We start from the raw sequence: 25,850 nt of genomic DNA on the forward strand, positions 1-25,850 counted from the left end.
CAATTGTGTTAGGGGATTCTGTAGTCAGAGGTACAGACAGACGTTTCTGTGGCCAGCAGGGAAAAAGCAGAACGGTGCGTTGCTTCCCTGGTGCCAGGATCAAGGATGTCTCAGACATGGTGTAGAATGTTCTCACGGGGGAGAGGGGCCAGCAAGAGGTCATTGTCCACATTGGAACCAATGACATAGGAAGGCAAAAGGTTGAGATTCTGAAGGGAGATTACAGAGAGTTAGGCAGGAATTTAAAAAGGAGGTCCTCGAAAGTAGTAATAGCTGGATTACTCCCAGTGCTACGAGTTAGTGAGGGCAGGAATAAGAGAATAGAGCAGATGGTTGCATGGCTGAGGAGCTGGTGTATGGGGGATGGATTCACATTTTTGGATCATTGGAATCTCTTTTGGGGTAGCAGTGACCTGTACAAGAACGACGGATTGTACCTAAATTGGAAGGGGACTAATATACTGGCAGGGAGATTTGGAGGAGCTGCAAGGGAGGATTTAAACTACTAAAGTGGGGGGATGGGACCCAGGGAGATAGTGAGGAAAGAGATCGATCTAAGACTGGTACAGGTGAGAAGAGAAGCGAGTCAAACAGTCAGGGCAGGCAGGGACAAGGTAGGACTAATAAGTTAAATTGCATTTATTTAAATGCAAGGGGCCTAACAGGGAAGGCAGATGAACTCAGGGCATGGTTAGGAACATGGGACTGGGATATCATAGCAATTACAGAAACATGACTCAGGGATGGGCAGGACTGGCAGCTTAATGTTCCAGGATACAAATGCTATAGGAAGGATAGAAAGGGAGGCAAGAGAGGAGGGGGAGTGGCATTTTTGATAAGGGATAGCATTACAGCTGTGCTGAGGGAGGATATTCCTGGAAATACATTCAGGGAAGTTATTTGGGTGGAACTGAGAAATAAGAAAGGGATGATCACCTTATTGGGATTGTATTATAGACTCCCTAATAGTCAGAGGGAAATTGAGAAACAAACTTGTAAGGAAATCTCAGCTATCTATAAGAAAAATAGGGTAGTTATGGTAGGGGATTATAACTTTCTAAACATAGACTGGGACTGCCATAGTGTTAAGGGTTTAGATGGAGAGGAATTTGTTAAGTGTGTACAAGACAATTTTCTGATTCAGTATGTGGATGTACCTACTAGAGAAGTGGAAAACTTGACCTACTCTTGGGAAATAAGGCAGGGCAGGTGACTGAGGTGTCAGTGGGGGAGCACTTTGGGACCAACGACTATAATTCTATTAGATTTAAAATAATGATGGAAAAGGAGAGACCAGATCTAAAAGTTGAAGTTCTAAATTGGAGAAAGGATAATTTTGACGGTATTAGGCAAGAAATTTCAAAAGCTGATTGGGGCAGATGTTCGCAGGTAAAGGGATGGCTGGAAAATGGGAAGCCTTCAGAAATGAGATAACAAGAATCCAGAGAAAGTATATTCCTGTTAGGGTGAAAGGAAAGGCTGGTAGGTATAGGGAATGCTGGATGACTAAAAACGTTGAGGGTTTGCTTAAGAAAAAGAAGGAAGCATATGTCAGGTATAGACAGGATAGATAGAGTGAATCCTTAGAAGAGTATAAAGGAACTAAGGAGTATACTTAAGAGGGAAATCAGGAGGGCAAAAAGAGGACATGAGATAGCTTTGGCAAATAGAATTAAGGAGAACCCAAAGAGTTTTTACAAATACATTAAGGATAAAAGGCAACTAGGGAGAGAATAGGGCCCCTCAAAGATCAGCAAGGTGGCCTTTGTGGGGAGCCGCAGAAAATGGGGGAGATACTAAACAAATATTTTGCATCAGTATTTACTGTGGAAAGGCAAGGACTGATTTGGGATAGTCAACATGGTTTTGTGTGTGGGAAATCATGTCTCACAAATGTGATTGAGGGTTTTGAGGAAGTAACAAAAATGATTGATGAGGGCAGAGCGGTAGATGTGATCTATATGGATTTCAGTAAGGCGTTCGACAAGGTTCCCCATGGGAGACTGATTAGCAAGGTTAGATCTCACTGAATACAGGGAGAACTCGCCATTTGGATACAGAACTGGCTCAAAGGTAGAAGACAGAGGGTGGTGGTGGAGGGTTGTTTTTCAGACTGGAGGCCTGTGACCAGTGGAATGCCACAAGGATTGGTGCTGGGTTCTCTACTTTTTGTCATTTACATAAATGATTTGGATGCGAGCATAAGAGGTATAGTCAGTAAGTTTGCAGATGACACCAAAATTGGAGGTGTAGTGGACAGCAAAGAGGGTTACCTCAGATTACAACAGGATCTTGACCAGATGGGCCAATGGGCTGAGAAGTGGCAGATGGAGTTTAATTCAGATAAGTGCGAGGTGCTGCATTTTGGGAAAGCAAATCTTAGCAGGGCTTATACACTTAATGGTAAGGTCCTAGGGAGTGTTATTGAACAAAGAGACCTTGGAGTGCAGGTTCATAGCTCCTTGAAAGTGGAGTTGCAGGTAGACAGGATAATGAAGAAAGCGTTTGGTATGTTTTCCTTTATTGGTCAGAGTACTGAGTACAGGAGTTGGGAGGTCATGTTGCGGCTGTACAGGATATTGGTTAGGCCACTGTTGGAATATTGCGTGCAATTCTGGTCTCCTTCCTATCGGAAAGATGTTGTGAAACTTGAAAGGGTTCAGATAAGATTTACAAGGATGTTGCCAGGGTTGGAGGATTTGAGCTATAAGGAGAGTTTGAACAGGCTGGGGTTGTTTCTCCTGCAGCGTCGGAGGCTGAGGGATAACCTTATAGAGATTTACAAAATTATGACGGGCATGGATAGGGTAACTAGGAAAAGTCTTTTCCCTGGGGTTGGGGAGTCCAGAACTAGACGGCATAGGTTTAGGGTGAGAGGGGAAAGATAGAAAAGAGACCTGCGGGACAACTTTTTCACACAAAGGGAGGTACGTTTTTTGGAATGAGCTGTAGAGTAAGTGGTGGAGGCTGGTACAATTGCAACATTTAAGAGGCATTTGGATGGGTAAATGAAGAGGAAGGGTTTGGAGGGATATGGGCCGGGGCTGGCAGGTGGGACTAGATTGGGTTGGGATATTTGGTCGGCATGGACGGGTTGGACCAAAAGGTCTGTTTCCATGCTGTAATCTCTACGACTCTAATTGTTTAATAACAGAGATGCCAGAGGTGAAATATGTTGTGCATAGGACACTGTCACATGATAATTGGAGTCAACATTGAGACTTGAGTGAGCATAGCAACATGCTTCCACAGGGGAAGAAGAGGTTAGGGGATGAGGTAAGGAGAAAAAACTCTCAGGTTGCTTTTAGCATCAAGTTATAGGTGACATTTTCCATTTATTGACAAGCTACAGCACAGAAAACTTAAAAAGGAAAGAAAAGGATTTGGGTGAGTGAAGCTACAACATTAAACTATCTGGTGAAACTGCTGAGTGGATGAGTAGTTTATTGGAATAAGTTCAAGGAAATGCATTCAACTTCAAACTGTTCGGGTTTAGAAAAGCTTGAAAAATGCATCCTGAGGGGAAAAAAAAAAGTCTTTAACAGGGCTAATATATCTTTAACACTGAAGTAAGTGCTGTGGTTCAACCAATACAAGGAAGATGGTATCACGAGTGACCAACTCTTATGAAATCCTTGATAAGAAGCTTCGTAATCACATCACCAAAATCTTGGAACTATCTTCCTGATAGCACTGTCGGTGTACACCTCAAGGATTGCAGCGGTTCAGGAAGGCAGCTCACCATGATGCCCTCGAGGTCAATTCAGGACTGACAATAAATGCTGGTGTACCCAGAAATACTCACATCCTATGAACAAATATATAAAAACACAATTCTCAACTTCCAATATCTACAAGCTAGAAATTTCTAACAAACGTTTTCACTTGTAACAATAAATTGTAATTGATCATTAGTTTTAAATGTCACAACACCAATATTGAATCATGTAGATAGAAAACAGAGCAGGATTTCAACACTGGAGGCCACAGGTTTGGCTTCTGTCAATGTCAACTCTCAATCTTTAAAGGATACACATATGAAATTAATTGGGTGGTAAAAATCTGCAAAACTAAACTGCTCACAATTTGAAAATAAACTTTGTGCCATATTTATAAAAAAGATTAAAGCACGATGTGAAAAACTGGAAGATATGGAACTGTTTCAGAATATTCCCTAAAATTAAGTCAAAAGTTTAATGTGTGCTCTGGTTTAACTGCTGGTTACAGAAGCAAAGTGGCTTAAGAGAAAAGGCAAACAAAGCTTGCAGGGAGATGAGAGATGGGATTTATGGCCCTTATTTGCTGGAAATCCTAGCTTTGACTAGAGAATGGGGTGTCTATGCTAATGGCTGCATAGTAACCTTTTCTGGACTTAGCTTTTGTTTTATATGCCCAGATGGTCAGTGAAGAATAAAGTGCAGGAACTGCAAGTCTTTCTCCCTCTCTCACAGCAGAAGTTTCTGGGAACCTGATAAAACTTCCAAATACTGGTACTTCTAAGTACCTTGCAAACCTTGAAAAGCTGAATTGTGGCCACTTTTCAAAGATGTGGATCCAGCTTGATTTCAATTCAACCTAAGATCTACTGAGGTTAGCAGTTAAATTTTGTTGATCAAAAACCCATTGGACCATGACAAATTCCATTCTTAGTTTTTCAACCCTTCATCAAAAGGGGTGTTTTCTTCTTTTGTCTTTTAAAAATCAAAATTTTGTAGTAGCCTCCCAGTGGCTAAAACACAGATAGATTGTTAACTTGTCCAAATAGCAAGGGATACTGGGTATATTGGCAATGTAAAACTCTTAAATCTCCAAACCCACACAACAGACACAGTGCAAACATAGAAGGCAGGTGCTAATGACGTTAGTATAATGTAAAAGGCAACAGTTATCCTGGACAGACATACCCCGAACAACTTATCTACAAGACAAAGGCATTAGGTCCTGCAACACAAGAAATTAACAATAGCAGGCCATCAAAATGACTGACTCTGTTTCAAACTATTAAGTATATCTCCGTTATTGGCCAAAACAATAGAAAACTCCAGAAAACCATCTAAAAAGTATAAAACCAGGGTTTACCTGAAGGTCTCTCTCTTGGAAGCTCTTCAACCCTTGTAGACCTTCAAACCAAGGAATGAATTCATTGGGCTAAACTGGTGTCTCTGTAGTTGCTGTTTCAAAGGAATACCATGCAGACTACATTATTTCCCTTAGAATAGAGAGCACTGTTGGCTGCTACCTTTATGGGTTTCTTCATTAATATGAAGAGAGAACCTGTGCAGGCTGCAGAAGTAGCAGACTGAGATGTTAGCTGCTTTGGTAGATTCTACACAGAGGATAGTTCTCCTTTGAAGTGATGCTACACGAACAAATCTTTAGCCTACAAGACTTAAGCTATTAAAAAAAGTAGTAACATTGAAAATGATGTGCATTAGAATAGACATATTTCCAAAACTCGATCATTTCCATCTCAGGATATTAAAAGACAAAAGCGAAGAAATGACAGGTACATAATCTTTTGACTGTACTTCAGATTTGGAATGGTACCTTTTAATTCAAAAGTTGCATATGTCATTTCACTCATTAAGAAGGAAAGGAAGGCATGAACATAAATCTACAAATCTATCAATTTTTCATAAGTAATGGATAGTTACTAAAATCTCAGAAACAGAGTGACTGATGACTTCGACAAACAGGAGCTGATCAAAGAGCATCAACATGGATTTACAAAAGGTAAATCATAACTCAATTATCTAGTTGAGATATTTTAAGCATGTCATCTGTCTCATAGATAGAGAGTTTATGTATATTGTTCATTGAATATTTGTTGCAATTCCACACAGAAGATGTTTTGCAAAAACAAAATGCATGGAATTGAAGGTGGCCTTGTGACATGGCCTAAGATAGAAACAAGACAATGGGAAGAAAGACATTGTATCATGATGTGACAAGTAGTGTCTCCCAGGAGTTTATGCTGAAGCTTGTGCTTGTCATCAGAGATCTATGACTTGGATGAAGAAACAGAAATTGTGTATGTATGTCTCACATCCTTAATCAGTGTCCTTTCTAAAACCTCAAGCAGCTACAAACCCAACTTTTTCACATTACTAATTCCTTTGTTCTTTCTGTCCAAGATTCTCTACCTTTCTGCTTTGTTGATTTTTATTTCATATACCTTAAGTCAGGATTTTAAGATAGATGCAGCACTGTTTTCCCATCCCACAAACCCCTTTGGAGAATTGAAAAACAAAAGCCAAGAGCTACAAAAATTAAAAAGACAAAACACTCAAAATACAGCTGTGTCCTAACTGGTCAAACACAATAAAAAAAATCCCAGTATTTGATTTCACATCTCTGTGTTAACATACCAGCTGATTATAATAGTGGACAACTGAGATCTCTGGCTTGCTCAACAATTAGTTTAAACTTCACAATTTAGTTGCTATGGTGGTCAGTCACTAAACATAATAAAAGACTGCCAATGTATTTTTAACAGAGGAACATCCAAGTTTAATGTACACAAAAAAAAGCATGGATTATTTTACACGCTGTGAGAACTATTTGAAACTGTGTTAATAAAAGTTTCAGAAATGATGATTCAAACCTTTCAATCTCTCAACAACTTTACAGATATTCAAAACTCTGTGAAGGGTCATCCTGTTTCCATTTTAAAGTTTATTGTTCAGTTGGCACCACTGCACTTGGAGTTTTTCCAGTAAACCTCTGCAATCATGTGTTGTGATCTTCTTTAGTTAATGTCTTTTCATGAGACTCGTAAACAAACTATTTGGACAACTCATTTATTTCTTAACATGGATTCATTGCACTCATCTTCAACAGCATTCTGTTTCTGGAGCTTTCTCTTACTGACCTTAAACCACTCAGGACTCCTTATTTTTTGCCTTGATTGTTCTGAAGACTGATAAACTCCACTGCTGCACTGACACGTTTTTCTTCCCTGAATGACTAGACTCTATCTGCAAGAAACCTATGCACGAATGCCACATGCTGATAGTTGCTCTCGTTTACTCATTTTCTAAAGCATTGAGCAGTTCACTTCAGGGGTTTTTTAAAAAGTCTAATTTAAATGCATGTAAAATGCATTTTGAAACATTCACATGGCCCTCACAACGTTCATAAATTAACCTAAGGCCTTCCCTTACTGTTGAACGTAAAACTATATACGATTTTGTTCAGTTTAAGACTCTAGGTTCAAAATAATAACAATAGTTAAAACCTTCATCACATTTGCTCCACACATCAACACCAAAATGTTAATACAACAAAATGAGGTAGCCCTATGGGTAAAAAAAACTTAATAGTTTTAATTCTGCAAAATTGATTAAAAATGACTTCTTTTAGGAGCTCTAACTTCGACCAATCAATGGCCATTTGTAAAATTTCTATTCTCAGACTTAATTTGCTGAAGTCTGCTGTACTGCAGTTGAGCTAGAAATCTTACATTTGATCTTTATTTTGAGGCACCCGACATCTATTATAAATGGTGCATTATACATTACCAATATTTAATAGAATATTAACAATAGTGAAAAAGCATAATCATGAGAACCGTTATTCTATACCACAATGGATATCATAGCTATCTTACCTTATGATCATACGGAGTATAGGACTGAAATAGCTGGGACAGCATCCTTGTTCTCTGTTTTTTCTGAAAAGAAAGAAACAGCCAATATTTATAAACACAGAAATATAGAAAATAGGTACAGGTCTAGGTCATTCGGCCCTTTGGGCCTGCACCACTAGTCAATATGATTGTGGCTGATCATGCAATTTCAGTTTCCCCCTCTCAAATTCCTATGAACCTTTAACCGCAAGGACCATGTTCAGCTCCCTTTTGAATATATTTAATGAATCCTTTCTGTGGTGAAGAATTCCACAGGTTCACAACTGAGTGAAGAAATTCCTTCTCATCTCAGTCCTGAATGGCTTATCCCATATTCTTAGACTGTGACCCTTAATTCCGGACTTCCCAACATCGGGAAAAGTCTACCCGCATCGAGCCTGTCTGATCCCATCAGGATTTTATTATTTTTCTCCGAGATCCCCAATCATTCTTCTAAATTCCAGTCAGTACAAGCCCAGTCAATCTAGTCTTTCTTCATTTGTCAGTTCTGCCATCCTGGGAATCAGTCTGGTCCTTTGCTGGACTCCTTCAATAGTAAGCATGTCCTTCCTCAGACTAGGAGACCAAACCTGCAAGGTGTGGCCTTACCAACACCCTGTATAACTGCAGCAAGACATCCTTATTCCGATATTCAAATCCTCTCTCTATGAAGGCCAGCATGCCATTAGCTTTCCTTACTACCTGCTGCACCTGCATGCTAACCTTCAGCGACTATTCCACCACCACACCCAGGTCTCATTGCATCTCACCTTTTCCTAAACTGCCACCATTCAGATAATAATCTGTCTTCCTATTTTTGCGACTAAAGTGGATAATCTCACACGTATCCACATTATATTGCATTTGCCAGGTATTTGCCCACTCAGCTAGCCTGTCCAAGTCACCCTGCAGCCTCTTAGCATCCTCCTCACAGCATATACTGCCACCCAGCTCAGTGTCGTCTGCAAATTTGGAGATATAAAATACAATAAATTGTTAACGTATGCTATGGACAGCTGGGTCCCAGTACCGAACCCTGAGATTCCCCATTTAGAGTCATATAGAGTCATAGAGATGTACAACATGGACACAGACCCTTCGGTCCAACCCGTCCATGCTGACCAGATATCCCAGCCCAATCTAGTCCCACCTGCCAGCACCCGGCCCATATCCCTCCAAACCCTTCCTATTCATATACTCATCCAAATGCCTCTTAAATGTTGCAATTGTACAAAGCCTCCACCACTTCCGCTGGTAGCTCATTCCATACCCGTACCACCCTCTGTGTGAAAAAGGTACCCCTTAGGTCTCTTTTATATCTTTCCCCTCTCACCCTAAACCTATGCCCTCTAGCTCTGGATTCCCCGGCACCAGGGAAAAGACTTTTCCTATTTACCCTATGCATGCCCCATAATTTTGTAAATCTCTATAAGGTCACCCCTCAGCCTCTTATCACTGCCTGCCAGTAAAAGGACCCATTATTTCCAGCTCTCTGCTTCCTGTCTGCCAATCAGTTCTCTATCCACATTAATATATTACCTCTGATATTATGAACTTTAATTTTGCTTACTAATCTCCTGTGTGGGACCTTGTCAAAAGCCTTTTGGAAGTTCAGACACACAACATCGACTAATTTAACCTTGTCCACTCTACGGGTCACATTCTCAAAACATTCCAGAAAATTTGTAAAGCATATTTCTCTTTAGTGAATCCATGCTGATTTGGACCGATCCTGTCACCACTTTCCAAATGCTCAGTAATTACATCCTTAATAATGAACTCCAGCAATATCCCCACCACTGATGTCAGGATAACTGACCCATAATTATTTTCACTGTCCCTCCTTTTGTAAAAAGTGGGGTTACATTAGCTACCCTCCAGTCCATTGGAACTCCCCCAGAGACTATAGAATGCTGGAAAATTATCATCAATGCATTCACTACTACTAGGGCCAGTTCCGGTAAGTACTCTGATGCACAGCATCAGGCCTTGGGGAACCTATTGGGTTTTAATCCCATCAATTTACACAATAGCATTTCCTGACTAATAAGGAATTCCTTCAGTTCCTCCTTCATGCTTGACTCGCTGTTCCCTACCATTTCTGGAAGGTTATTTGTGCCCTTCTTAGTGAAGACTGATCCAAAGTATTTACTCAACAGGTTTGTCATCTTTGTTGTCTGTTATGAACTTACATGATTCTAGCTGTGAGGGTCCTTCATTTGTCTTCACCAGTCTTTTTCTCTTCATGTATCAATAGAAGCTTTTGCGGTCAGTTTTGTGTTTTCCACAAGCTTACTCTTGTATTCTATTTTCCCCTTCCGAATTAAAGCCTTTGTCCTTCTTTGCTGAATTTTAAATTTCTCCCAGTCCTCAGGTTTGCAGCTTTTTCTGGCCAATTTATTTTCCTCCTCCTTGGCTTTCACACTATCGCTGATTTCCCTTGTTGGCCAAGGTTGAGCCACCTTCTCTGTTTTACTCTTACACCAGACAGGGATGTACAAATTTTAAAGTTCATCCATGTGTTCTTTAAATGTCTGCCATTGCCTATCTACTGTCAACCCCTTAAGTATCCTTGGCCAGCTTATCCTAGCCATTGCATGCCTCACACCATCATAGTTAGTTTTGATGGTACTTAAAAACTATCCAACTAAATAACAGCACACCAGTGACAAGTGATATATAGTTTCTACATTTCATTTTTGATAATTCATGCAGACTTGTTGACAAAGAATAATCTATTTCTCAAATCATTCAATAATGGTACAACTGCTTAAATCTCTCCAATGAGGCTTTGTCCAAAATGGCTGCGATAAAATCACTTCCTTTATAAAAAAAACACTATCCTCATCTTTCTTGATTAGGTGCTTTTGCAGTTTTTGATGATACGCACCATCCCTGTTGAGGATGCTCTTGGCTGAAAGCAGCATGAAATAGCCAAAAGTGATTATCAGTTGGCATAAAATGGCTGAGAGGATGCAGTAGCTTATTTAGTTGGTATATATTGAAGTAAACCACAAGTTACAATATTTGTAGCTCTGCAGACAAAGTATATCTAAGGTAACAAGATTAAGATAGTAAACACCCTAATATGAAAAATATTGAATCAAAGTACTGATTGATACATGCAAATGTAAAAGAAAAATGGCTTTATTATTGTGCGTGCACAAAATGAAAATAATTGGGAAGTGAACATGTGCAGTTTGAAATTATCAGCAGATTGGTGATGTCAGCAAACACTTACAAAAAATACTGCAAGCAACAGCACGAGCAGCCTATAACTCAGCATTAAAAACCCTGTGCAATAAAAAACAAATCACAGAGGCTGGTGGCTGGTAAGTCAATGTTAAGTTCAGCATATACACAAGCAATATAATATATTAAAAGAGTGGCAGCCTCCAAGTAAGCAAAGTGAGTTGAGTGCTAAGGAAACAAGCTAAGAGACATAATATGCATCCTTTGGAGATGCGTGTGAGCCCTGCATGCAATGCAAATAGCAGAAGCATGCAAACCATGGGTGTACATGAGCTCCATAGTAAAGCATTGAAAGGCTGAAGTGCTAAGTGTGTTGGTCAGAAAGCAGGCATAGTGATGTAGGAAGGATGTTAGTTCATCAATACTGACTTGCATGATAGGATGGTAAAGGAGGATGGTGGGGAAGGAGAACAGTATGCATGGAGCATGTAGGGACATTATTGTGGATGGGAATTTGTGCTGTCTAGTTTCTTGGGATGGAGAGAATTGGAAGTGGCAAATAAATGAGAGTTGGAATAATAATGAGATACAAATGCATGGGAATAAGGTCACTGCTCAACAGCGAGATTCTGAAGTCAACATTTAAGCTTCAAGGGGAATACTACAAAACCTTTTCTTGATGTTGAGATTCTACTTTTTTCATTCTTCCCATATTTATCAACTTTTCACCATTGCTCATGCCACACCAGGAAAAGAAAAATTCTATCCTTAGTTTTTCTGTAAAAACTTACGCAAAGTTCCTGAATTCCTCGGTTGGCTTATTTGAGAAACCAAATAATATCTACTGTGGAAAGACAAAGTAACACATGCTTTTTTTCTTATTTTTTGACTGAATAAATCACCTCAGAATTAATTTACTTTTTGTCATATGAGGGTCTGAACTTTCCCATTATGCTTGTGAGTCTCCAGTCAAGTTATCAAGTGGTTAAAGAAAGCTGAACTCAAGTTTAATCAATTGTGAATACACACTTATCACTCTGAAAAACTACTCCTGCATGTTAAAAATACTGTATTTCAGACTGTATGCAATGATCCTACATTCAATAGTTTAGTAGCACTTCGTGACATTATTATTGAATTAAATGTCAGGCTATTTGCTTACCATAAGATAAAATGCTATGTCTAAAGATATCAGAAGTTAAAGCAAAATCCATCTTATGGAACAGTGATAAAATTAAATCTTCTACAGTTAGTCTTAAAAATATTGACATTAGTTTCAATTACTTTTGAAGAATCAAACTCAAATTTGCAGCCAAAACGTGCAAACCCAGGAGTCTCTCATCTCTGAGATAAATTATCCTCAAACTGTCATTATCTATCAAAGTAAAATGGCAGGATTTCCTACATGGCGGTAATTCTGGCTTCCAAAAACAACCCGGCTGTTGCTGAAGCTCTGCTACAGAAGTGACAGCAAAATTAGCACATTCTCTCTTTTTTGAACATTTACATATAGTACATTGAATTTTCAAATCCTTCCTTTCATTTTTAAAAGCAGCACCATCACTGGCAAATTATTGCTTTATTGTCTAGATTTGCGCAATTAAAAAGGATATGCTGTCAATTGACACATTTTTACTATAATATAATTTATTTTAAAATATCACATGCATTGATTCAATCAAAAAGTATCTGTTTATGCTGTAGCTTTACAGTGAATACAGCATAAGTCCATATTTTGAAAACTTGGAGCATGAGTACTGCACAAATAAAATATGATCAAAAGTAATACTGCAGCTTTGTTCTTTATACCTTAAAGCAACACTTTTATGCACACTTCATCTGGTTAGCTGAAATTTCACTTTAAAAATTCAGCACCCATAAACCCCAGTTGGCAAACGTGGTCCCAAAACCCTTAATATGTCCTGCCTGTGGAAAATCTATAATCTCATTTGTGAAATTTTCAATGAACCTACCTTCAGCAAATTTTTGGAAGACAGTGTTTCAAATTGCTTTTGATCTTTGCATGAACAACTGTGACACTGACTCTGAATGGTCATGCTCCAACGTTACGGACTGCAAATTCTCCCTTTCATTTTTTCCAGCCTCTCCCAAAGATTCTGGCTGACTGACTTACTCTCTACTGGGATCCGTTTGACACATGGTTAATCTCTCTCAAGTTGCCATTTATCATTTTGGAACTCAGATAGTAAAAGCTGGCGGCACGACAAGCTGGGTTGACATTACAGTTGCCCTTGATCCAGTGTTCACCCAAACATATTTCCAGTTAAAACATGAAACTGCAAGCCTTGTTGATCTTTATGGATTTGCTAATCCACAGTCACCAACCCAATTGTACTGCCTTAATGCTGCTCCAGATTTCAGCATTAAATGTCAGAAACAACGGCAGAATTTTATGCTTCCTTGAGCAGAACAGGAAATGGTGAGAAAATTGGGGAAATATGATGGGAGGGAAACATTTCAGAATTTTGACATAAAGGAAGAATTACAAAATTTGAAAGAAGTTTCCCCTTAAGGTTTAAACAGTGAGGTGATAATCTCGCTATTAAGTCATTATTACTTCCAGGCAGTTGCCAATAAACAATAAACTAACATGAAAAAAAACCTGCAGCTGCTGGAAACTTTCAACAAAACAGGTATTGCTGGAGAAAATCAGCAGGTCTAGAAGCATTTGCAAAGAGAAAGCTGAGTTAACACTTCAGAACTGATCGTAGCTGAAGATGGTGTAGGGAGAGGAGTAAACATTAGATTGAGATGGAATCCAGAGAGAGAATAGCAGTTGGGCAAACAAAAGCAATGGGTAATGGGCAGCTGGGGAGAAAGAAAAACTGCTGATGGGGACCATTAGTATCTGACAATGAGTTGGTTGTAATAGTAACCCATGTGATGCCAAGGCCTGGTATTGGGGGCTTCGGGAAAGACATGGAAGACCATGCTCAGGCTCTAAAATTATTGAACATGATATTAAGCCCTGAAAGCTGCAGGGTCCCCAAGTGGAAGATGACATGTTGTCCTTTCATCTTGCACTGAGCATTGCGAGAGCACTGCAGCAAACTCAAAACACAAATGTTGGCCAGGGGACATGTTAGCGTGTTGAAGTGCAGGCCAGGTAACTAGAAGCTAAAGAGAACACTAGATTGAATACAGGAGACTAGATTAAGTGCAGGTAAATTGCTGCTTTACCTGTAAGGTGTGTCTGGGGCCTGGGACTTTGAAGACGGAGGCAGTAAATGGGACAGGTGTTACATCTTAGGTGATTGCATGGAAAGGTGCCGTGGGGGGTGTGGGGTGGTGTTGAGAGTGGAGGAGGAGTGGACCAAGCTGTCCTGGAAGGTACAGTCCCTTCAGAAGATTGGCAAGGGAGGGGAGGGGAATATGTGACTGATGGTGACATCCCGCTGGAAGTGGCGAAATGGCAACTTATGATCCTTTAGATGTGGATGCTAGTGAGGTGGTAAGTGAAGAGCAGGGAAACTCTATTGGTGTCATAGGAGGGAAGAGAAGCTGTGAGGAGTGATGTGCCGGAAATGGGTTGGCATGGCTGAGGCCCGGTCAACCAAAGTGGTGGAAAATCCTTGGTTGAGGAAAACAGTGGACATTCTGGAGGCCCCCTTTTGGAAGCTGGCATCATTGGAACAGAAGTCATGAAGATGAAGAAACTGGGAGAATGGAATGGAGCCTTGACAGTAATCAGGGTGTGAGGAGGTATAGTCCAGGTATCTGTGGGGGTCAGTGGTTTTGTAGTGGATATTGGTGGCCTGCCTATTCCCAGAAATGGAAACTTTGAGGTCAAGGAAGCAAATAGAGGAGTCAGAGGTGGACCAGGTGAAAGTGAGAACAGGATGGATGATCTAAGAGAAATTGATAAACTTTTCCAATTCCGGATGAGAGAGGCAAGCAGCACTGATGATGTCATTAATGTATGGGAGAAAGAGTTGTGAGGTGGGACTCAAGTAGGATTGGAGCAAGAATGAGGCGGCAATAACCCAGTGGTATTATCGTTAGACTATTAATCCATGAACTCAGCGGGTGTTACAGGTTCAAATCCCACCATGGCAAATGGTGGATTTTGCATTCAATAAAAAGAATCTGGAATTAAGAATCTATTGATGACTACGAAATCACTGTCGGAAAAACCCATCTGGTTCACTCTGTCCTTTGATGTGCAGTATCACAGAGCAGAGAGGCGATTCACACCATTGAAACAATAATGAAACAAGATGGCGGCAGAATAAGATGTGCGAGCCAGAACTCCATTGCTCACCAATTTCTTTTCATTTCCTTTCTTTCCTTCTTTCTTTTCCTCTTTGCTATACTTTTTCTTCTCCCCACCCCCAACTTTTAACTTCTTAAACTACCAGAACTGGAGAATGGAGGCAAGTCTGAGACAGAGGAGACGAGTTGCAGGGGGAGCCTGGAGTGGTAACAGAGCAAGCAAAGGCCGAGTCCTGAAAGTGAGCCATGGGCTGAAGCCTGGAGCGGGGAGCAGAGTAAATGTGGGCTGGGCTGGGAGCCATCGCGGCCAGAGCCTGAAGTGGTGAGCAGGGTGATCGCGGGCAAAGCCAGGAGCTGAATTGTGGACTGGAACTCGGAATGGGAGCAGATTGAGCCCAGACCAGGCAGGGAATGAGTCTAAGATAGAGGCTAGCATGTGGTAGCAGCGAGGCCTCATGTTCTGAAGCCTGGCGGGCATGGACTCAGTGGAAAAGGACGATAACATGAGTACTTTAAAGACACTTTCTACTCTCATTATGGATTTTTAAACTCTGTATTCCCAGGTAGTCTTTTTTCTATTATCTCAATTTTGTGACAATACTTAAAGCATCAAAACCAGCCCACCCTGTACCTAAGATGGCACCACAGGCAACATTACAAACTTTTCACTCCAATCATTTGAGTGCACATGGCAATAAAAGGATATTCTAAGGGAAGGAAATCTGCTGTCTTTACCTAATCTGGCCTACATATGACTCCAGACCCACAACCATGGTTGACTCTTAACTGCTCTTTGGGCAATTAGGGACGGGTAATAAATACTGGCTGAGCCAGCTATGCCCTCATATCATGAATGAATTACAAAAAAAAATGTTCTGTGTACCCTGCCATAAGTTTGGTCTGAGAAAAGAGTTAAAAGAGTTGTTCAAAGTGAGGATGAACTTAGCCAGGTGGAGAAAGATGGTTGTAGATGGGGACGGTTCAGACATTTTTTTCCAGAAAGAAGAGGAGAACCATGAGTCCGTGAGACCATCCTCATAGCGGATGAACATGTAAAAAGATTGCATGTCCATGGAAGTTCTGAAACTGATGTAAAGAGTCTGAAGAATTGTGGATATAAAGTGGGAAAGGACTGGACAAGGTAGAGAAAAAAATCAAGTCGGGGAGTTCTGTGGGGCAGGACCAGACAGAACCAATGGGTTTGTCCAGGCAGTTCCTTTTGTGGATTTTGAGCAGATGACAGAAGCAGGCTGTGTTGGGTTCGGGGACTATGAGCTTGTGAGGGAGGGGAAGGGGAGGAGATCACTAGATAAAATGACATTAGTGACTATTGTGGACACAATAGTGTGGCGTTCAATGGTGGAGTCACATGGCCTGAGGGAAATAGAAGGTGGTGTCCAAGAGTTGGTGCTCAATCTCTGTAGTGTTGTCAGTACACCAGACATCATTGTCTGGTGTACTGACAATGCTGAATTGAGTACATCTGAGATCTGAGCGTATGGAGTGCGGTGAGTTCAGTAGGAGATAGGTTTGAATAGAAAAGGGAAAGAAGAGAAAATAAGGCAGCCAATGTTATGTTGACAGTTGTTTCTGATCAGCTCAAATGGAGGTAACATTACTAACATGAACTCAAGTTGCATGGTGCGAAAAATAGGTAGCTCTTAAAGTTTCAGTCAGCATGTCACATCTGTGCATCGGAAGGATGTTGTGAAACTTGAATAGGTTCAGAATAGATTTACAAGAATGTTGACAGGGTTGGAGGATTTGAGCTATCGGGAGAGGCTTAATAGGCTGTGGCGGTTTTCCTTGGAGCGTCTGAGGCTAAAGGGTGACCTTATGGAGGTTTATGAAGTTATGAGGGGCACAGATAGGATAAATAGACAAGGTTTTTTCCCTGGGGTGAGGGAGTCCAGAACTAGAGGGCAAAGGTTTAGGCTGAGAGGGGAAAGATATAAAAGAGACCTAAGAGGCAACGTTTTCACATGGAGGTTGTGTATGCATGGGATGAGCTGCCAGAGGAAGTGGTGGAGGCTGGTACAATTATAATTTTTAAAAGCATCTGGATGAGTACATGAGTAGGAAGGGTTCGAAGAGATATGGGCCAAGTGCTGGCAAATGGGACTAGATTATGTTAGGATATCTGGTCGGCATGGATGAGTTGGAACAAAGGGTCTGTTTCTGTGCTTACATCTCTATGATTGTAAGTCACTCGTGAGAGCCAGCAATATGCATAGACTGCTACATTGCCGAAAATGTTCAAATATCCACTAAGGTAGTGCTGAATCTGGAAGAGGAAGCATTTTCTGTGGCTTTTATGAAAAGACTATTGAGCTGTCAAGGTGGACATGTGAACTGCCACAGTACACCTCCTAATCCTGAACGACAAGGTACGTCCTTTGAAACAATAGCTAGAATGACCCTTTTCCCCTAGATGTTGGAATCATTCCTGCTTATGTATTTTCACTAACAGTATGGGTGTATACACAGCCTGGTGTGTGCAGGTCAGTTCTATCTCAATCCTTGCACATGTGTTTAGCTTGGCAAATTAAGGTACAACACCTTGGCTGCAGTCATCAATGTCACAATTCAAGTGTCTCTGTTATATCAATTTCTTCATCTAGCTGGAGCAGATAAGAAAATCAGTGATTTTTCAGGTCTCAATTAAAAACACTTAGTTAAATGTCTCCAAACAGATGCCTCACTTTCTACACTCAAGATTGACAACTCTCCATGAATACCACATTTATTTATCACTTAGCCGTTCTTTCATCACAATTTTGAGAACAAAGAGATGCAAGATCCATTTGTTTTATTTAAAACAAAACTAGTTGATACCAAATGCAAATTTTTTTTTTAAAGTATCTCAAAATAACCTAAGATTCAATTAAATGGACGTTTTAAATACAGAACAAATATCCTCAAAATACCTTCCTAATCAAACACATGTTAAAAATAGACTTATTAGCAAACTATTGGATAAAAGCTTGACTGATGTTGGTGATGTGAAGACAAGAAGACACGTTTAACCTGCATTCCAACTTTACAAATCTTCAAGATGTTTGGAAAAGAAGAGAGAAAAATGCTGGAAATGTAAAATAAACACAAAAATTGCTCAGCATCCTTGGTCAGAACTCATTGTGCTTCAGCATCTTATTGAAGAACATGTGCCAAGGAAATGATAATGAATGCCTTGCATACTCGTGTCTCACAGTTCCTCAGTGAGAACTTACACTTTCATTATTTATACTGGAAAGATAATTTGAGAACACAGCATTCTATTCAGTTGAAAGTTGCTTCCCATATGATGGAGAAGTTTTGCACCAATCAATATAAAATTTAATTAATGCCAACTGGACATTATGTGTATGTATATTTAAGGCCCAGAAAACAAATAAATCAAAGAAATAAAATCCTGATTGTGAACTGTGCACTGGGAAATGAAGTCACTGTAATTCATAAATACACCTGTTTCATACACCACTGTCAGAATTATACAATACCCATTATTACTCACATAATATATTCAAAATTTGTCTTTGTATCAAGGTAACAACAAACTCTTGGAAGTAACTATTTACTTAACACATCAATAAAAATCTAATGTAGACAGGAACCAATACCTTCCTGTTATAGTCTGCTACAAAGAATTACAGAACAATTGCAAATTAACTGAAAAAATCCAAATAAAAATGCTGTAAATAAACCTGATTGATTTTCTTAAATCATGATTTTTACCTCAGACTACTAATGACTAAATGATTAAAAATATTTAAAATATAAAGTTCTAACAAAAACAAAGTACATTCTTGATGAAAAGATGTTTGACAAACCATTTTTTCTCTTGTCTCATGAACCGTATGTAATTTTTGCTACAATGGTATAGACCAATTTTAAAATTTGAAACTTTAAATGGAAACCACAGAAGTTTGCAGTAGAGATAAAGTAACTCAGCCATTAAGCTTATTCTGGCTCTCACCAAGAGCAGTCCATGCAGTCCCACTTTCTTGACTTTTCTGCATACTCTTTTATATTTTTATTTGCCCAAACTAAGATTAGGTAACATAACAGAGACCAAAAATGTTTTAGCCCAGTGACCTGACAAAGAATAAAAAACAAAGATCAATTTAGGAAAAGATGTTGGAAATTTCTGTTCAGCCCCTGAAGCAAATGGGCAAGCTACTCAGTAACTAATCAATGGTAACTTCCCCACTTAGTTTCTATGACTGGTATAGCTTCAAAGCACATGGTAGACCCTCAGTCCACAGGCAGCAGACCATACAAATAGATAATGTTTTGCTTTTTTAAATTAATTTGGGGGAGGTGGCTGTCACAGGCTAGCCAGCAGTGATTGCCTATCCCTAGTTGCCCTTCAGAAGGTGGTGGATAGCTACCTTCTTGAATCGTTGTGGTTCATCTGTTGTGGGTTAATCCACAACACCATTCAGGAAGGAATTCCAGGATTTTGAGCCAGCATCAGTGAAAGAATGGCAATATATTCCTGTGTCAGAATGGTGAGTGGCTTGGAGGGGACTTGGAAGATAATGGGTGTTCAAATATGTCTGCTGCTCTTTTCTTTTAAGATGGAAGTGGTCATGGGTTTGGCAGGTGCTGTCTGAGGATATTTGGTAAATTTCTGCAGTGCACTGTGTAGCTAGTACACACTGCTGCTACTGAGCATCGGTGGTGGAGAGAGTGAATGTTTATGGATATGGTGCCAATCAAGCTGCTTGCTTTGTCCAGGATGGTGTCAAGCTTGTGTGTTGTTAGAGCTGCACTCCTCCAGGCAAGTGGGGAGTATTCCATCACTCCTGATGTTGGCCTTGTAGATGATTAGACAGGCTTTGGGAAGTCAGAAGGTTAGTTATTTGCTGCAGTACTCATAGTCTCTTACCTGCTCTTGTAGCCATTGTGTTTATGTGGTGAGTCCAGTTGCGCTTCTGGTCAATGATAACCCTAGGGCGCTGATAGTGGGAGATTCAGCAATGGCAACACTTGAATGCCAAGAGGCAATGGTAAGATTTTCTCTTATTGGTGATGGTCATAACCTGGCATTTACGTGATGCGAAAGTTACTTATCACTTGCCAGCCCAAGTCTGGATACTGTCCAGATCTTATTGCATTTGAACTCCTCAATATCTGAGGAGTTGCTGAACATTGTATAAACATTGGCAAACATCCCCACTCTGACCTTATGACGGAAGGAAGGTCACTGATGAAGCAGCTGAAGTTGTTTGGGCTTAGCTTGATGCCACATTTGGTCAAATGCAGCCTTAATGTCAAGGACTGTTAGTCTCGCCTCACCTCTGGAATTCAGCGCTTTTGTCCATGTTTCAACCAAGGCTTCAACGAGGTCAGGAGATGAATGGCCCTGGTGGAACCCAAACTGGGTGTCACTGAACAGGTTATTGTTGAGCAAGTGTTGCATGATAGCTCTATTGATGACACCTTCCGTCACTTGACTGACGTTTGAGAGGAGGATGAAAGGGCGGGTAATTGGGTGGATTGGATTTATCCTACTTTTTATGTTCAGGACATACCTGGGTAATTTTCCACATTGTCAGGTATATGCCAGTGTTGTAACTGCACTGGAACAGTTTGGCTAGGGGAGTGACAAGTTGTGGAGCACAAGCCTTCAGTATTATTACTGGACTATTGTCAGGGCCAACAGCCTTTGCAGTATCTAGTGTCTCAAATATCACAGAGTGAGTGAAATTGATTGAAGACTGGTACCTATAATGCTGGGAACCATGGCAGGTAATCCACGTGACACTTCTGGCTGAAGAATGCTGCAAAAGCTTCAACCTTATCTTTTGCACTGACGTGCTGGGCTCTTCCATCATTGGGGACGAGGATATTTGTGGAGCCTCTTCCGCCAGTGAGTTGATTAATTGTCCATCACCATTCACTGCTGGATGCTGCAGGATAGCAGAGCTTAGATCTGAATCCATTGGTTATGGGATCACTTAGCTCTGTCTAGCACTTGCTGCTCATGTTGTTCGGCATGCAAACAGTTCTGTTTGGTGGCTTCACCAGGTTGACACCTCATCTTCAGGTATGCTTGGTGCTGCTCCTGACATGCCCTCCTGCATTTGCCAGTGTTGATCCCTGGCTTGACGGTAATGGTCGAATGGGAGAAATGCCCAGCCATCAGGTTACAGATTGTGCTGGAGTACAGCTCTGATGCTGTTGCAGGCCCACAGTGCCTCATGGATGCCCAGTTTTGAGTTGCGAGATATGTTCGAAGTCTGTTTCATTTAGCACTGCGATAGTGCCACACAACACGGTGGAGGTTATTCTCTATGTGAAGGTGGGTCTTCATCTCCACAAGGACTGAATGGTTGGCACTCTTACCGATACTGTCATGAACGAGGTCAAGTACATTTTACCCTCTTGATGGTTTCCTCACCACCTGCCACACACCAAGTCGACCACCTATGTCGTTTAGTATCGACCAGCTTGATCTGTAGTACTACTGCCAAGCCATTTTTGATCAAGGACATTGAAATCCCCATTCAGAGTACATTTTGTGCCCTTGCCATCCTCAGTGTTTCCTCTAAGTGTTGTTCAGTCAATTCATCAGCTGAGGGAGATGGTGATCTGCAGGCGGTTTCCTTGCCGATTTTTAACCTGAAGCCACGAAACTTCATAGGTCTGGAGTCAATGTTGAGGACTTCCAGGACCACTCCTGACTGTATACAACTGTGCCACCAACTCTACTGGGTCTGTCCGGCTAGTGGGACAGATGGTAATGTCTGGAACATATAACTATGGCTTGACTAGTCTATGAGACAACTCTGAAAATGTGTTGCTGGAAAAGCGCAGCTGGTCAGGCAGCATCCAAGGAGCAGGAGAATCGACGTTTCGGGCATGAGCCCTTCTTCAGGAATGCCCAAAACGTTGATTCTCCTGCTCCTTGGATGCTGCCTGACCTGCTGTGCTTTTCCAGCAACACATTTTCAGCTCTGATCTCCAGCATCTGCAGTCCTCACTTTCTCCTATGAGACAATTCTCCCAATTTTGGTACTAGCCCCCAAATTTTATTAAGGAGGACCTTGCAGGGTTGATTGAGCTTTTTCTGTTGTTGTCTTTTCTAGTGCTTAGGTCAATACCAGGTGATCTGTCTGTTTTGATTTCTTTGCGACATTGTAGCAACTGGTAGCACTGAGTGGCTTGCTAGGCCATTTCAGAAGGCAATTGAGAATCAATCACATTGTTGTGGGTCAGGAGTCACATGTAGGCTGGATCAGGTAAGGATGGCAGATTTCCTTCTCTGAAGGACATTAGTGAACCAGATGGGTTTTTCTGACATTTGACAATAGTTGGTGTGTATAAACTGTAGAATATAACAATACTGACAAATTTGGAACCATTATGTTTGAATATGTTCCACGTTTCTTGTGTATGTTCATCCCAGAGACCTTCTGTGATAAAGTGAAACTGACCTGATAAAATCAAGATGTTCTCCACTGAAACTGCCTTCAAATATTAACAGAATATGAAATTATTACAATATGTAAGACGACAGATTTGGAGAAGGGCTTCTTCTGACCATCTTTGTTAAGAAATGTGTTTCAGTGTAGCAGCAGCCAAAGTGAATAAGGAAGCAGCATTTGACAGCACTACACAGCATAAAACTCTCAGGGTCTTCCGAATTTAATTGAATTTAAAGCTAGAACAAAGTACTGATGTTTATCAGGGTTTTTGAATGCTAATTCAACTTAATGAGGAACAGATTACTAATGCTTGTAAATTCATTAATGGTACAATTAACAATTCAAAGTTGTGTGGGTGAGGAGAGAGAGAGAGAGATCAGTGAGTTCATCTACTTTTAGAGATGCCCTTTACTCTCAGGAACTTGTCATCATTTCTTTTGAAGTGCGGTTGTAAACCCAAATTTATTGTATGTTTTGCTAATCTATTTTATAGGTAAAAACAATGACTGCAGATACTGGAAACCAGAGTCTAGATTAGAGTGGTGCTGGAAAAGCACAACAGTTCAGGCAGCATCCGAGGAACAGTAAAATCGATGTTTCGGGCAAAAGCCCTTCATTAGGAATACAGTATCAGGAATCCTGTATTCCTGATGCAGGGCTTTTGCCCGAAACATCGACTTTACTGCTCCTCGGATGCTGCCTGAACTGCTGTGCTTTTCCAGCACCACTCTAGTTTAATCTATTTTATAGGTCAATGAAGGAAAGTACTTCCTAGCATTTTTCATGTTTTATTTTAATGCTCACTAGTTTTCGAATGATCATTAGAACCTCCATTATTAAATAACATTGCACCATCTTGAAGTTTATAATCCCCAATGAAAAAGGTTACTCACTAAAGGTATGGAGGAGGATTGGATGAGTTGACACAAATGTTAAAATTAAGGTTAACGACAAAGTGACTAGTATTTTATATATTTTCCAAAACTCAACACAAGCCAGTCAGACAAGTTTAAATTAGGAATGGAATAAATAGATTTACAATACAGATTTACATCACGACAAATTACAAACAAAATGTAATTGTTATACATACCAACTTTAAAAATGAAGGTATGCAAAGTGCTTTACTGTTACCTTGCACCCTATAACAGTAACAATCCCCTGTTGGAAGTATCAATAATTGTGTGATTATGGCTGTTATTTGAAGCATTTGTGAGTATGTCAAACACACAGAAAGCCAGGATGTGCAAAGGTAAATGTCAAGCAGTTCTGAACATTTTTAAATTTTCTTCATCAATGGGCCTACACACCTTCAAAGGGATAATGTATTTTCAATGTAATCAACATGAAAATGTTGAGGTGTAAAACACTTACCTGAGTACAAAGAAGTAATGACATTCAATTACATGTCATAATTGTTCTTACAATTATTTTGTCTTATTTCGTACATCTGTCGGAGAAGTCTTTGAAGGTCAACTGTAGCATCTTCTAAAAATAATTTATCTTGTTGGGAAGTTCAAAGTCATTAAAATAAATCAAAACATGCTTTTTCAGAGTCTTAAATATTAGCATGTGACAGAATCTGAATTGCAAAATTTGACAGTGAATGACAAATTTAAATATTTAAAATATTTCAGGTGGCACAATATCTCATTGCTGTATCATAGTTCTATAATACTTTGAGAAGTGGTGGAATGAAGGTTCATGTAGCCATAATTTCCCATACATTATGTTTCTATCACTAGTTTTGTTGTCAGAGGCAGCAGGCTAACAATGGGTGCCTCTGAAGAAGTAAGAGGTGAAATTAGTATCCTAATTTTAAAAAAGTCACCTCAAACTCAAGAGTAGCTCTTAGGTGCCTTAATGACTTACAGCAAGGGGGATATTAAAAACTCTCCTAGCTGATCAGTTGCTCTATTACTTGTGTATATGATAACTGAAAATAATAAATAAGGAAAAATATTAATTTAAAGCTGCTAAATATTTTATTCAGAATAGAATATTTTAAAATATGTTGGGCTGAATCTTAACATAATTTTGGCTAAGTATCAATTTCCTTGTGTTACACTAAGGATTTCTCTCTATGAGACCTAATGAGATTTCTTTTCCATCTCAACCCAAATACCTCTCCCTAACTTCCTACCAAGTTCCTATGGTGCCCTTCAAGTCCTCTGCTAGCTTAATTCTACCATCTAGCTGGAAGAATTTGCCATTGGCCAGATGTCCTGGAATAGATTGGCATCCCTTCTGCCAGTGCCGTTTATAAACTCCAAACAAACATCTGGCAAAGCATTGGTGTTACCCTTCAATAGGAAAATAATGGCACAGCAGCCCCCAACAGATGCTTTTCACAGCATACAGTTGCGTGACTGACACCTCCTGGAACATGCCGCTCCAGTTTCTTGCCCCACTTGCTGTCTATTCACCAAGGCACACAGCTTTCTTGTCCTTCGCTACATCCCAGCTGACCACCTTCCACGTCACCATTGTTCTTCTACCAATGCCGAATGCAGACTAAAATCTTGTCTTTGTACGCTGGGTGACCATCTCAGACGGGCACACTTTTATCATTTCAAAAATATTACCTTTTATTTGCAGTCATCAAATGCCAACACAAAAAAAACTAAGAGTCTGCAGTTCACCCCCGCAGTACAAATGAAAATGTGTCATTGTAGCTGATGACTATTTGCTGCACTCAGCTCTCATCTATTGCTTGTCAAACAAGTCCTATCTGGCTCTGTCATGCACAAGGAGAGCTACTTCCAGCACAATGTCTTCATCCTTGAAAGACTGTGCCCATTCAGTCAGTTCCTCAGCATCCAGCTCATTTCCTGCCCCAACTGTGCAGAGTAGAGCATGCTAGATTGATGTGTCACACTCTGTCTGACGTACATGGCAGACACCCCGAGACCAGTCAGAGCAGCATTATCAGTAGTCCTATTGTTTGCTCCATCACAGCCCTTGTTGAAGCATGAGTGAGATTGTACTGTGCTCTGCGCGAGTTAGGGGACTGTGCAATGATGTCATCAGCCAAGGTTGTACTGCCTTGTCCCTCATTAATGAGCCTTGTCGGGCATCTGGATCCTCCAACCTGTCAGATTCATGCCAGTGCCTGAAGATGCGGAAGTTATTGTAGCTTCCCAAGACACATCTCCCAGAAGTGGTGCTGGTGATCGCACATCACCTGATCATAAATGGAATGTTGCACTGTTGAGATATGGCCCTCTCATTGTGGCGTGTTCAGGTGATGGCATCCTGCACTTATGGAAAACCAGCTATGTCTTCCAAATCCGACAGCAGCACTGACCTCATCATGGACAAACCAAATGAACCAGTGTAATCTTGTACAAATGGATCAGTCACTA

General features: G+C 40.4%; 1 protein-coding gene across 3 annotated transcripts in view; it reads right to left on the reverse strand.

Annotated features, from left to right (window-relative positions):
* Window positions 1–25,850, reverse strand: part of cdkal1 (CDK5 regulatory subunit associated protein 1-like 1) — a 616,294-nt gene that overhangs the window by 136,994 nt on the left and 453,450 nt on the right. For all 3 annotated transcript variants that reach the window (XM_087978607.1, XM_087978608.1, XM_087978609.1), the window contains exon 12: window positions 7,610–7,672. In XM_087978607.1, coding sequence (XP_087834733.1) covers window positions 7,610–7,672 — 63 coding nt within the window. The remainder of the gene's footprint in view (window positions 1–7,609; window positions 7,673–25,850) is intronic.

The sequence above is a fragment of the Chiloscyllium plagiosum genome, unplaced genomic scaffold, assembly GCF_037043375.1.
Source record: "Chiloscyllium plagiosum isolate Xiang-an unplaced genomic scaffold, Cpla_swu_hap1 HiC_scaffold_34, whole genome shotgun sequence".
Lineage (NCBI taxonomy): Eukaryota > Metazoa > Chordata > Chondrichthyes > Orectolobiformes > Hemiscylliidae > Chiloscyllium > Chiloscyllium plagiosum.